Raw genomic sequence first — 13,497 nt, 5'->3', positions numbered from 1 at the left:
TATTATACCGCAGAGAACAACACTGTGTTTGTGATGAGCAATACGAGTCCTCATTATGTAAAATTAACAATATTTATATCCCTGGATTATAACTAGTGATGCATTAAAGTCTGCCATCCCAGTAGACCACAAAACAAAACACTAAAAAAATATGTGCAATACAAATACACTGTGCAATACTATAACTATAATTATTCTGTCTGTATTTACAGTACCAGTCAAAAGTTTGGACACACCTTCTCATTCAATGGTTTTTCTTTATTTTTATTTTTTTCTACATTGTAGATTAATATTGAAGACATCCAAACTATGAAGGAACACATATGGAATTATGTGGTAAACAAACAAATGCTCAACAAATCAGAATATGTTTCATATTTTAGATTCTTCAAAGTAGTTGAATGAGAAGTTGTGTCCAAACGTTTGACTGGTACTGTATTATTTTATTATTGATTATTTTGTTGGGAAACACACGAGGTCATGTTTGAAGTGCGTTTAAAAACCCCCAACACATTTGCTTCTTGCTGAGACGCTCTTGAACGCACCACCGTATCACCTGCAACCAGCAGGAGTTTTAGTGCAAATGTGCGACGTTTGCTGCGGGACAACGACGACCTAAAGCGAGCCGTTCACGCTGTGTTTTCTGCCTGTCGGTGCACCATGGCTCTATTGACGTTTCACTGTAACTACATGTCGTGGCGGCTGTGTTTGCAGCAGTGAGGCCTGTCGGTGGTGACCCGGCCCGCCGTCTGGAGCGCAGTGTGCAGCGGTAGGTAGCATTAGCACCGCTGGTTAAGCTAGCGTTAGCCTAGCTAGCTGGCCCAGAAGCTCCCTAGTACACGCTGTGTTTCAGTCTGACCATGGCTTCCTCGCATGCTTAATGTGTCTCAACCTCAGAACAAACCATTCTACCACCAGACAGTCAGTGGGAACCAGTACACTGGGTGTGTCTAGCTACTGGTTTTAGCCGCTGGCTAGCTAGCGTTAGCCTCTTTAGCTGTCACTATGAGAGAATGTGTCAGCTGATCTCTACCACAAATGTTGAGTGTAAACCCAAACCTGACGAAAATAGGAGTAGCTTATATTCACTACACTACTTAGGAGGTTTTTGGTAAGGATGTGAATTAGCATTAACATTATACAATAGTAGGGAAGTAGCCAAGTTACCATAACAGACTTTAAAGATAGCTTCAAGATTGTTGACTAAGAAAAGAAACACTTAATATTATCATCTATATATATATATATATATATATATATATGATATATATATATATATATGAATATGGGGGCTAGTAGTAGTTTAAGCCAGTATCACCAACCCCAAAGGGCCCAGCCCATAAGTGGGAGTACATGACTCGACTGGCATTACAGGCCAAGAACAAAACAAAAGGAAAGCCTAAACACAATACAGTGTACATCCATATGTAGCAGGACTTGTGACTTAAGCTTATGAAACACACAACACTTCCATATGTTGATTGTAAATCCTTAACAAACCCTCATCTTAATCATATGCCTTATACACCACGTCGACATCTACAGTCATCATTCAACAGCCAAAGGCTCAATGCCAAATCTGAGTGCGAACCTACGTCTCTCTGCTGTTGAGGCTATTTACAATGCTTCTTACAACTCTTCTCATTTTATTAATCAATTACTCAGTTCCTTGATCTGTGAAATGTCAGTTTGAGACATGTTTGGTAGGACTTCCCAGAGCTCCAAGATTATGTTTTTCCCAACCAACACTTCAAAAACCCTTAAGATATAAAGAATCTTTGGGATTTTTACTTCACTCTTGTGTTATTATTAAAGGTAAATCAGATGAGCCAAATTATTTGCATTACATCCAGAGTCTGCTGTGAATGAGGGATACACCCATGCCTCCGTATATCTTATTTATGATTAGTTATATTGCCAGTGAGTTCACATTAATATTTTGCAGTGTACTGTCAATTTGATCGTTTCATTCGTATGCAGTTTTGTTGATGCCTGTCTGTTTTTCCTCATCTAGTGTAGATGCCTTGGCTGAGATGAGTGTGAAGGCTTTTGAGCTAGTCCCCGCTGTGGAGCGAGATCTCCTCATGGGCGACAAGGCTCGCATCAACATCGAGTGCATTGAATGCTGTGGAAAACACTTGTACATGGGCACCAATGACTGCTTCATCCACCACTTCCTGCTTGATGAGGTCACTTCATCCAAAGGGAAGCTGAGTTACTCTGCTCAGAAGCTGCTGCACAAATATCTGGGCCTCAAGAAACCAGTTGCCGAGCTGCGTGCTGCCTCCGCTTTGGAGCGTCTGATAGTGCTTTGTGATGGAATAGTCTTCCTGGTCGACATGGTGACACTGGAGACGGTGCCCTCGGCGGCAGGAGGTGGAGCCAAGATCAGAAGCGTGACAGCGTTCTGCATCAACGAGAACCCGGTGAACGGTGATCCGTTCTGTGTGGAAATGGGTGTGCTCTCCTCCAAGCGCCGCACGGTGCAGATTTACATGGTGTATGAGGACCGAGTGCAGCTGGTCAAAGAGGTGACCACTCCTGAGCAGCCCTGTGCCGTCAGTGTCGATGGTTACTTCTTGTGCCTGGCCCTCGCTACACAGTACATGATTCTGAACTACAACACAGGAGCCTCCCAAGACCTCTTCCCTTACAACAGTGAAGAGAGGAGACCCATTGTGAAGAGGATCGGCAGGGAGGAGTTCCTCTTAGCAGCACCTGGTGGTCTGGGTAAGTCGGGACAAAAAACATGGTATCTGCAGGTTTTTAAAAAGCACGTTGTCAGCTGTCAGCTGTCAGCTATTAACAAGTCTTAAACCGTGCATGCACTCCACTCACAGTGAGTAATTGTCAATTTTAGCAGAAACTTTAATTATCTGTAATATCTTATCGGTTAATTGATACATTTTTTGCCATTTGTCTACATCCAGGTCATGTTTATGAATTAATTATACCAATAGTATTTTTTTTTACAGCTGGCAAGTACTGACAAAAATGTGATATAAATGTCTGTTAATTCATTTACTCAATACATATTTGTTGGCCTTATTCTCTCTACTGATTTTTCATCATTCTTCGACCTGTAAATTGCATTTGTTGTGGTATTTAAATTTTAATGCTTTGGTAATTTTCCTTTTTTTTTTTTCAACTGTTTCCTTTCTACTCAATGGTTGCAACTAACAGCTTTTTTATGTACAGCATTAATCATGCATGAAAATACAATTTCCACAGCCTGTGTGTATCTGCTACTGAAAAGTTATGAGTACTTCTTATCTTAAGAGAGTGTTTCATGATGCATCCCTGTTTATCTTCCATCAATCTGAAGTTGTCTCTCCCCATCGCTCCCCAGGAATGTTTGCCAATGCAGAAGGGGTATCTCAGCGGGCTCCAGTCAACTGGTCAGAGAGCGTGATTGGTGCCGCTGTGTGTTTTCCGTACGTGGTTGCTTTGGATGAAAGCTTCATCACCATCCACAGCATGTTGGACCAGCAGCTAAAACAAACCCTTTCATTCAGGGATGGACACATTCTGCAAGACTTTGAAGGTATCTTCACACATTGCTTTCTCAAGGATTTGAACCTATGTCATCTATTGAAACCAAATATTTATCAAAAGAAATTCGAAGGAGTGAATATCTGATTGATGTTCGTGCATTTTGCCATTATTCAGTAAGGTTGTAACACATTTAATGGTCAAAAAAGGCCAACAAGCTCCCTTAATAATACACAAGAAGGTGAAGAACTGTTATATGAGGTTTCACCTGACAGGCGCATTATGTTTAAGATGCATTCGATCCTGCCAAGTGTCCTGCCTCCTGCAGGAGTACTCATTAACATATATCAACCATGTTACCATTTATTACATTTTCTCTTGTATTAATAGGTTTAAAAGAATACTTCACCGATTAAGCTCTGCACTTTAATGTACAGATGGAAGCAGTCTGGCTGAGCTGTCGTGCACCTTCAGTATATGTTAATATTTCATTTAATAGTTAATTTAAATACTATAGTGCTGCTAACATGTAAACTAACATGCTTCTGTTATATAACACATTATTGGTCCTTGCAATTTTTTTAACCAAGGTATTTTCTGAGATGGTTATCGTACTGTCATACCATATCATACCATTACAACCCCAGTCTTTAAATGTCAAGAGCTTCCATGTTGCACACAGATCTGTGAAAAAAGGAATTGAAAAACAGGACTGTTATTCAGTAGTCCAGTGATTGAAAGAGCCACTGCTTTGGCCGGCTGGAATGAGAAACCAAAACCTTTTAAGGTACTTTTTAGTACACTGGAGTCTCAACCGGAACTGGAGCACTAGCAACCTCTTCCTATTACAGAGACTCTTTAAGTTCAACAAACGATAAGCAACTGAAGCGCTACACGTGAAGCTGTCTCTCTCAGAGCTAAAGACGTTTTAAAAGTGTGAACCACAGGATTAAGAATAGGTTGAGTCTGTTGGTTGTAAAAAAATAACTTGGGATATCACATATTTGTGGCTGTTTGAGTGTTGAAGTCCTGACCTGTGAGTGTTGTGTGTTTTTAGGAAAGGTCATTCTGGCTTCCACTAAGGCCGTGTATGTCCTGGTTCCCCTGCCCCTGGAGAGACAGATCCAGGACCTACTGGTCAGTCACAGAGTGGAGGAGGCGCTCCTCCTCACAGAGGGAGCACAGCAAAATATTCCCAAAGAGAAGTTCCAGGTAAACAAACAGTGTGCTGTTTTGACTTAATGGCTAAAATATGGTCAAAAGATAGTGTCATGTGTGATTCATCAATCTTAATCAGATATAATATGCTAGCTTTGCCTGAGCTGAGATATTTAATGCAAACTATTACATCATTGACAGTATTTAAAAATTAAATAAAAAACACAATTGTCTCTTATATTTTCTCTTTCTACATACACAGATTTTGCACAAAAGAATCCTGCAGCAGGCAGGTTTCATACAGTTTGGCCAACTTCAGTTTCTAGAAGCAAAAGAACACTTCAGGTAAGACTGTTAGTTTATTTTATTAAAACTGGGTTGTTTTACTGCTCTGTTTTGTCATGGGATAGAACAGTCTGTGTCTTTGGTACAGCAACACTCATGTTATGTCAGCTATAAAAAAAAGTTTAGTCATTAATATTGAAATAGTGTTTATTTTTTTGCAGTAAACTTTGAAATTGTTTTTATTTTTTGTGTGAATCTGGATCCACATTTCAAAATGTATTTTAATCATATATCAATCAATGTGTACTTTTCTGCCATACCAGTGCACATTGAATTTTATAAATTCTTAATATTAGAACAAATGTTTTCAGATTGTGCCGCTATGAGGTGTCGTGTGCGTTCCAACACTGCTTTTGTCTTCCTCTAGATTTTGGCTTTCAATTTTTGATTGCTTTACTCACTTTTTTTTGCTACCTTTTTTTATATTTGCAGGAAGGGTCAGCTGGATGTGCGGGAGTTGATATCTCTCTACCCTTTGCTGCTGCCAGCTTCCTCTTCATTCACACGCTGCCACCCTCCTCTACATGAGTATGCAGATCTTAACCACCTGGCACAGGGCGACCAGGAGAAAGTGCTACGATGCAAGAAATTCCTTATCAGTTATTTGGGAGAGGTAAATCGAGACATTGTGCAGCAAGATCACTTTCTCAGAGGTCATGGTAATACTTTATATGTATTGCATAATATTTCTGTTATCTCTACCCACAGGTACGAAGCACAGAGGTGGCCAATGGCTGCAGAGAGGACGTGGACACCGCACTGCTAAAGCTGTATGCTGAACAGGATCATGACAGCCTTCTAGATCTGCTAGCTTCAGACAACGCCTGCTTACTAGCAGACAGCGTCCCATGGCTGGAGAAATATCACAAGTGTGTATACTATCATTTTTGTCAATAAGTACTATAAGTGATCATTTTAACACAGACGTTTCATAGTTTTAAGAGCCTTCACATTCTATAGAAGTGCTATAATTGGAATGGACACACAAACAATTAATCCAAGACCGCATCCACACATCCAAAATTGTGACTGCACTGATTGTTAAAGAGTGATTAGAGGTAAATTGGTTGTCTCAGTTTGATGGTGTCATATGCTTCCAGCTGATAATTAGCACTTTGGGGATCAGTGTATTTCCTACATGGACTGATTGAGATGGGACGTTGTTTGGTAAATACTTGCTGTTAATTCCCATCCTGGTAAAGCTTTAATACTGTGTCCAGTTTAGTCAAGCCAATTGAATTGCTTTGTACAAAAATCATGAGGGAGAGGTTTACTTCATTCAGTCTTTTCCATCCTCTCACAGATACTTTGCACTCGGGCTGCTCTATCGTTTTAATGGTCAGGATTCAGCAGCACTTCAGGTATGTACGGTTAAAATGTGTCTTTTATATTTTGCTCACTGAAGTTTTAGGTATTTAACATATTGCCTCCTTATTTACAGCTGTGGATTCGAGTGGCAGATGGGGATCTGCAGGACTCCACAAGATCTGACCTCTATGAGTACATTGTGGACTTTCTGTGCTCCTGCTCCAATCTGGACCTTGTGTGGAAGTTTTCAGACTGGGCCCTGCGGAAAGATCCCACGGTAGGTTACCAGGACCTCAAATTACCTCCAAATGATTGTGCTCTCAGGATTATTAATAATGGTTAAATTGAAAAGAGTTGCATTCATTTTTTCATAAATATCAATTATTGATTTTAAGGACTATGCCCATTGACTATCCAAAAACAAAACCGCAAATTAGCCAAGAGGACTTGTTTTCAGATGATAAAGGATAAAACCATAGAAATCTGTATTTTAGAAATGACAATGAAATTCACATAACCACAGCACATACGCATAATTATATAAAGTTTAGAGCAAGTAACACTTTTAAACAATCCACATTGAATATCGGATGATTGAATAGAAGTGCTTAAAACATTCACGATTGCAGGAAATGCGTGCTCACAAGCCAATTCTTCAGTTTTTTATTCTAAGTTAATATAGAGCTCCCTCATATTTCCCTGCATACAGCTCTATGTGTGGCTTTAATAGAAAACCTTGATAGTCTTCTCTTGTGGCACTGTGGGTTGTTTAATTTTATGACATAATGTTCTCATATTATGAATGAAGTGGTATAGCTATAGTGTAAACCATTTTGTCTTTTTTTTTGTTCATAGATAGGTGTTCACATCTTTACTAAGAGGCCTGCCATTAAAGAGCTTCCAGAACTGAACCCTGATGATGTCATCTCTTACCTGGGAAAGCACAGCCAGGCGCTGCTTCTCTACCTGGAACACCTGGTGCTGGAGAGACGGATACAGGTAGAGTAAAAAGGCTTCGTGGTGAGAGAGAACTAGGAGACACTAGTTCAGGTCTTGGTGTCAACAAGTGATCAGCTCTGTTGAAGTGTCCTTGAGCAACACACACACACACACACACAATCTGTGCTAGCCCCAGAGATGCAGTGTGGTAGCTGATCAAAACACCAACCTTCTTGCAGGAAAGAAAGCATCATTAGAGGACTTTCCTTGCAGTATCGGTTAGCCAAGTACTAAATTGAATTTTTATTATGGATATATTTACATGGACTGCAATAGACTAACTTTTGAACACGTTCTAAAAGTAAAGCTGGTCACATGAGACACAGGCTCAGTTGTAAGCTTCTTGACTTCCTCCTGCAATCCTGACCTGTGAGCTAGGACGCCTTTTTTAAACGGCATATACACCTGCAGTTTCTGCCTGGCTCCCTCCAAGAGTTCTGCAACATTAGTACTTGAGTAAATGGTTGGATTAAGTTTTGCATTGGTTTTTAGAGCTTAATTTAACAAAGATAATGTCACTTAGACCACTGCTCCTTTTCAGGAGTGCCCTGCTCACAGATTCACACTGAGAAGCTGGCCACTACAAACTCAGACTGAGATGCTCCTCCGTCTCATGGGCATGTCAGTAGTTTTAATAAAGACGAATCCTGTTGGTATCCTGTTCTTTCGTAATTTTAGTTTTGAGACCATTCTTAATAAACCTTCAGATTAAGGCAATAATAAAAAAAAAAATGCTCCTTAATCAAGTGAAAATATGAATATTGCAATTGGCTATCAATGTAAACATTTAGATTTTAAGATAGCTGTTTTTGCTATTATTATTTTCATCCCAGAAAATGAATTGACTTTAGATTGTTCTCTCCCATGTTTGTGGATGCAGAAGGAGAAGTTCCACACACACCTGGCCGTGTTGTACCTGGAGAGGGTCCTGTCGCTGTTGTCGAAGTCGCCAGCAGATGAGGAGCAGATCTCCGGAGCTAGAGAGAGGCTCCAGGCTCTGCTCCGGGTGTCCAGCCTTTACCGTGCACAGTTTCTTTTAGGTGAGTCACAGGTCTGAAGCTGCAAATACATTTGGATATATTATTTATAAGATGGATCTTTCTATTTGTGCATAAACTTTGATAAATGCTGTTTTGCAGTATTTTAACCAGGACGTTTAGCTTGTTATAGTACAACCACAACTGTCATCTTAGACTTAACACCTATTGTATGACAGATTGTAGCATCGTAAATACAATGTAGTCTTAGTGCAGGTTTGGGTGTAAAGGTGACTGGAGAATCCTTTATAGCAAGGTGTGATTCTCAAAAGTCACAAAGAGAGATCATTATGCAGGTTTTGACCATTAATGTTTAATATTCCTCTTCTCCTTTTAGGTAAGATGGAGAACTGTGAAACACTGCTGCTAGAGCGTGCAACACTACATGGAAAACTGGAGGAGCATGATAAAGCACTGCATATATTGGTGCACAAGCTGAGAGACTTCCCATCTGCCGAGGCCTTCTGTGTCTGGGCCTCTTCTTGTCGGGATTCGGCGTATCGACAGGAGCTATTCCACCTGCTTTTGGGGGTTTATCTAGACAGGAACCCTCCTGGAAAGTCCCAGGCTGCAGCGGGAGGTGGAGACCTCGAGATGGCAGCAGTGGACCTCCTCAATCGGCACGGCGAGGTGTTCGATGCAGTTCGTGTCCTGCGCATGCTCCCTGAGGGCTGGTCACTGCAGCTGCTGCGGCCCTTTCTGGGTCGAGCCATCAGGGCCAGTATGCATTCCTGCCGCACATCCCAGATCGCTGTGGGGCTAGCCCGCTCCGAAAACCTTCAACTGCTGCATGACAGGGTGAGAAACGCACCACACAGTACAAAAACATGCAAATTAGAGAGATGAGTTAATACTTTCTCCTTCCTCAGACTGCTATATTTGTTTAGCCTGTTGTTTCACAGTGTAGGACACCAACATTTATTAGATAATGTATTTTTTTTTTTTATCTTAACAAGTTTGTTATTGAAACAATATGAGCATTAGTTTCACAAAGGCTTGATAGCAATAATACTGATAATATTAACACATTTCTACCTCTTTTAAAGGTGTTTGTGAAGTTACATTTCCCTCAATATTTCTCAAATAGAGCAATCATGAATAAACCAATTAAATAATAAACAACTGACTTGCTGTTCCAGCTTCCCAAATAAATAAGTCTTAGGTTATTAATATGAATTTCTACCAGAAATTTGGAATTGCCAGATATCTAATTGTGTCAGATTGGAATCTGTTTTATTTTTGTATTTCTTTGTCATGAATATCTTTGAATTGATTATAAAAACAGAAGAACAAATATTCACATTTAGTATTGACACATGCTGACGAGTTAGCATATATTGTCTAAATCCTATACGGGATTATTCCGCTTTATCTTGTATTTTTTTACATCTGCAGTGTTATCATTGGGCTCATCACTGTAACTCTTCTTTCATGTATTTTCTCCTCAGTTGAAAGACCGCAAGAAACCAATCTTTGTGTCTGAAAAGAAAGGATGCCGCCTGTGCCACAACACCTTTAGTGAGCCTGACGTGGTGTGTCTGCCAGGTGGAGTGCCTGTCCATACCCACTGTGTCGCCCAGAGAGTAAGAGACTCTCCCACAAAGAGACAGTTAACTAATAGCAGCAACCATACGTGAGACTTGACCCTTCAAATTGCCATGTGATCTGTGATCAGAGGCACCAAACAAAGGCAGGACATGCTGAGGACTGTGGGGATAACAAAAAGCACAGAACACCCATTGCCAATAGCAGAGTCTGCTATGGAGCTGATGAGAAACACAAAAAAAAGCTGTGCGTATGTGTTTGAGAGTGCGAGGGATGAACAGATGATTTCATCTATTTATTCCTGTGCTGCAATTATACCACACTGTCAAACTACAAGTTTTTAATAGACGTTAAACCCCGTTCAGAGCTGGCATTGGCTTTTAAGAGGATGAAATTACTTTGTTTGTGATTCAAAAACCCCCCAAACACAACTGTACACAGTTCATTTGCGTTGCTGCATCCTGCCAGTTTAAAAAATCAATGCATTTGATCTTTGCAAATGGAAATGATGTAGGTGATGATTTGCAGATTGAGCAAGGAAGTGAGATACAATCACATTTGTCACTCAAGACTCATTTAAATGCCAGATGTGAACTGACAGGTTAGAGCTCTCCACTTAAGACACATGTTAGTGCCAGGCCTGAACAGGGACTCAGAAACAACACCTTAGTCAACCCGCCCTTTAATCCATTGAAACAGAGAATAAATCAAATACAGGCTCCTGTGCTTATCCGTGGGTTCAGTGCTGTACCGGTCATTGTCTCTGCTTGAACAGTTTTTAAACATGAACTTGAGAAACTGTCTGAGCTACAGAACACACACTATTTGAAACCTGTTGCAAATATTTGCGAAGCATGCAAAGTATTACCACTCTTACAGTTCTGGTCTAATCACCTCATATGGGTATTGTATTAATATTGTCCTAACTTGCACATTGCAATGTTAGGTTTTAATGTGAAATACTACAAAGATGCATCAGTACTGATGGAAACTGAGTCTTTTATGTCTGTCTTTTACTCTGTGAGATCTGGTCTCGCTGCTGCTTTATTTTCCCCTCAGCTATAAGGGCACTGGATGTTGTATTCACAGTAATTCAGTTCAACAATTTGATCCAAACAGTTAAGTTTTAATGGTTGAAAACTTTGTCTCAATGTGTCGTTTGTGGAGCAACAACGGTGTAAGACACTACATGAAATCTCACAGTGCTCCTCTGCTCATCAATGTGTGTAACTGGGGAGTCAAAACTCAAACTGCAGCAAGGACCAATCGGATTGACTTTCTAAAACTTGCACAAAACGGATCATATTTCCTGATAAATTGTCAGTAGACACATTGTGAAATGTGACTGCAAATGTTACGGCTCGGATACAAGTGGCAGATATGTAGTCTCGTCAAATCATGTGAAGTCAAGCTCCATAAATTCTGTCTGGTTTTGAGTCACAAATGAATAAATCAAGAGGGATCTTCTCTGCTCGCCTGCTGTCATAGATCAGTTTTGTTTGTTTGGCTAGGAAACATACAGTGATGAAGATGTTTTGAATCCTGTCAGCACAAGACAAATGTCAGTCAGTGGCAAACATAATAGTTGGGAAAGCCAAGCTAGTTATTTTATTCTGAAATTAAATTTGTCTTCAGGACGGGCATGCAGGTAATTTGTTCACAAACATTTTCAATTTGAATACCAGAGATAATTGTAATTCATCTCTGTTATTATGTTCTGTGGGTCATTCAGGTATTTTTAAACAGCTTACACATTGTAAAATACTTACTTAGCGGTTAAGAAGTATATGACCATAAGATCGAAGTAATTTAAAACAAATTAAATGAACCACAGGTGGAACATAATGGAAAATAATTTATCACAATTCTACTAAATTATATATAATATCCTTTTTAAAATGATGGTAAAAAAAAAAAAAAAAAAAACTGTTGGGAACAAATCTTTATTCACCACAACACAATCCAATAACATACCCTGGTTTTGGTTAAAAGGAAGTTATTTGGCAGCCTGAGCTATTAAAATATCTTCCTTCTGTTGCATCATACTGTGACATTGTACAGGACTAGCATGAAACAATCCAGATTAAGCAGTTGATGTGGACAAAGATTACTGTCTACAGCATTCCTAATGAAAGTAAAAATCCTTGTTACATAATGCATGGTATTGCACAGCACACAACTCCTTTCTTTTTTATTTTGAAATTAAGTGAAAACAAAACCTATATAGTTCAGATCTTTGATCCCTCAAGAACAACTCAGCTCTCATTACTGCCTATTCCTTGATGTTTGCTGGAGGTGAAGCTTTGCTAAAAGGATGGGTTTCTTTTGTGAGTTTTTGCAGACAGAATCTCTCACAATTTGTTTTACCAAAGGTGGCAGAAGACACATGAAATGTATGTGTTTGCTTTTCCATATTTAACACCTGTCTCTCATCCTAGAGATGTGCTACTGTCAGCCTCTCACTGAAGATGCCCATCCAAATTTACAGTTAAAATAAAAAAGCTATTTCCAATGGTTGTAACTTCTCTAAAATCAGAAGATGTTAAAATTAAATCTTACTCTTTACACACCATAAACTCTACAAGATATTCGCTAATTATTTCCTAGATCAAGCCTCCAATCGTCTATATTTTTTAGCGTTGCCATTTACTGATAAGGCAAAAACCAAAAGAACAGGAGTGTCTCCTCAGTTTTTTACATTTGTCCAACCTTCTACTGTTTTGTGGGTTTTTCTTGTTTCTCTGGCGCCTGTGCTGTTGATGCTATCCTTCTGTAATTGCAACACATTTCTGTGAGGGAACTCTGTGCAAACATGGGACAATTTTTCTAACACGGAGATCTGAATGTGGTAGATTCTGTAAACTTGACTCACTTTCCATGACGTGAATTCACAGCTTATGCACAACTCAACAGTAAAAGTGTAGCTTGCTTAAAAGGCCTCCTAACCATGACTTCAAATAATTAAAAGAATACAGTCCATTTGTGTGAAAAATACTGTTTTATAATTATATGTATACTGGTATGTATATAATGCATTTGTACTTGTTTTGTTGCTTTCTAAATCAATGCCAATGTGGATGGAGGGTGCAAACTGTAAATCCGTCCCATTTTAATAAACATGAAACTATACGTCAACCCATCTGTGTCTCAATTTCACATTTTACACCTAAAAGTTATTCCCATGTATGTTTTGGCATGACTATTTAGGGTTTTCTCTCCTGTAATCGCTCTTTTCAATGAAGGTCCTGATGGCTTACTTGTGATGAAGAGGGTTGATTCATTAGCAATGGTATTTCTTTGAATTTCAATGAACTATGTGGATCAAAAAATTATCATGGATTTTAGTATAAAAACACCATGCCTAACATGTATGACACCGAACCTTATAAATGTAAGTGGCTGAAGGCTTTTTGTAGTGTTGAGGTGGCCGGGCCCACTCCTAAAGTAAACGTCAAATGCAAAAAAACATGGAAATCAAATTTCCCAAAATGTCTTTCTTCATCCTTAGAAGACACTAAGCTGTTATGTTCATTCTTTTTTGATGCTGAACATGTGTAACATTGTTTCTTACCAAGTACAAGTTCAGTTGAGCCATTGTAGTGTATTTGTTTTA

At 39.4% G+C, this 13,497-nt stretch overlaps 1 protein-coding gene across 2 annotated transcripts; it reads left to right on the top strand.

The window, feature by feature from the left end:
* The first annotated feature begins 536 nt into the window (after positions 1-536).
* Positions 537-13,009, top strand: tgfbrap1 (transforming growth factor, beta receptor associated protein 1). 2 transcript variants are annotated; one of them, XM_054617939.1, is made up of 13 exons: positions 537-769; positions 2,020-2,730; positions 3,350-3,544; positions 4,550-4,704; positions 4,913-4,995; positions 5,428-5,608; positions 5,704-5,864; positions 6,299-6,356; positions 6,437-6,580; positions 7,159-7,302; positions 8,183-8,342; positions 8,677-9,137; positions 9,788-13,009. In XM_054617939.1, exons 2-13 carry the CDS (start codon positions 2,034-2,036, stop codon positions 9,974-9,976), a joined length of 2,628 nt encoding a protein of 875 aa, XP_054473914.1. In that variant the 5' UTR covers positions 537-769; positions 2,020-2,033; the 3' UTR covers positions 9,977-13,009. The 2 variants fall into 2 exon arrangements, with proteins under 2 accessions (XP_054473914.1, XP_054473913.1); XM_054617938.1 differs by having other exon boundaries at positions 2,015-2,730.
* Positions 13,010-13,497: the final 488 nt, after the last annotated feature.

The sequence above is a fragment of the Anoplopoma fimbria genome, chromosome 2, assembly GCF_027596085.1.
Source record: "Anoplopoma fimbria isolate UVic2021 breed Golden Eagle Sablefish chromosome 2, Afim_UVic_2022, whole genome shotgun sequence".
In the NCBI taxonomy this organism is placed as follows: domain Eukaryota; kingdom Metazoa; phylum Chordata; class Actinopteri; order Perciformes; family Anoplopomatidae; genus Anoplopoma; species Anoplopoma fimbria.
This window is presented reverse-complemented; position numbering and strand designations above follow the sequence as displayed.

Coding starts and splice junctions, on each gene's coding strand:
- tgfbrap1 (XM_054617939.1), top strand. CDS start 2,034: ATGAGTGTGAAGGCTTTTGAGCTAGTCCCCGCTGTGGAGCGAGATCTC. Junction 2,731..3,349: donor AGCAGCACCTGGTGGTCTGG/GTAAGTCGGGAC, acceptor ATCGCTCCCCAG/GAATGTTTGCCAATGCAGAA. Junction 5,865..6,298: donor TGGCTGGAGAAATATCACAA/GTGTGTATACTA, acceptor ATCCTCTCACAG/ATACTTTGCACTCGGGCTGC.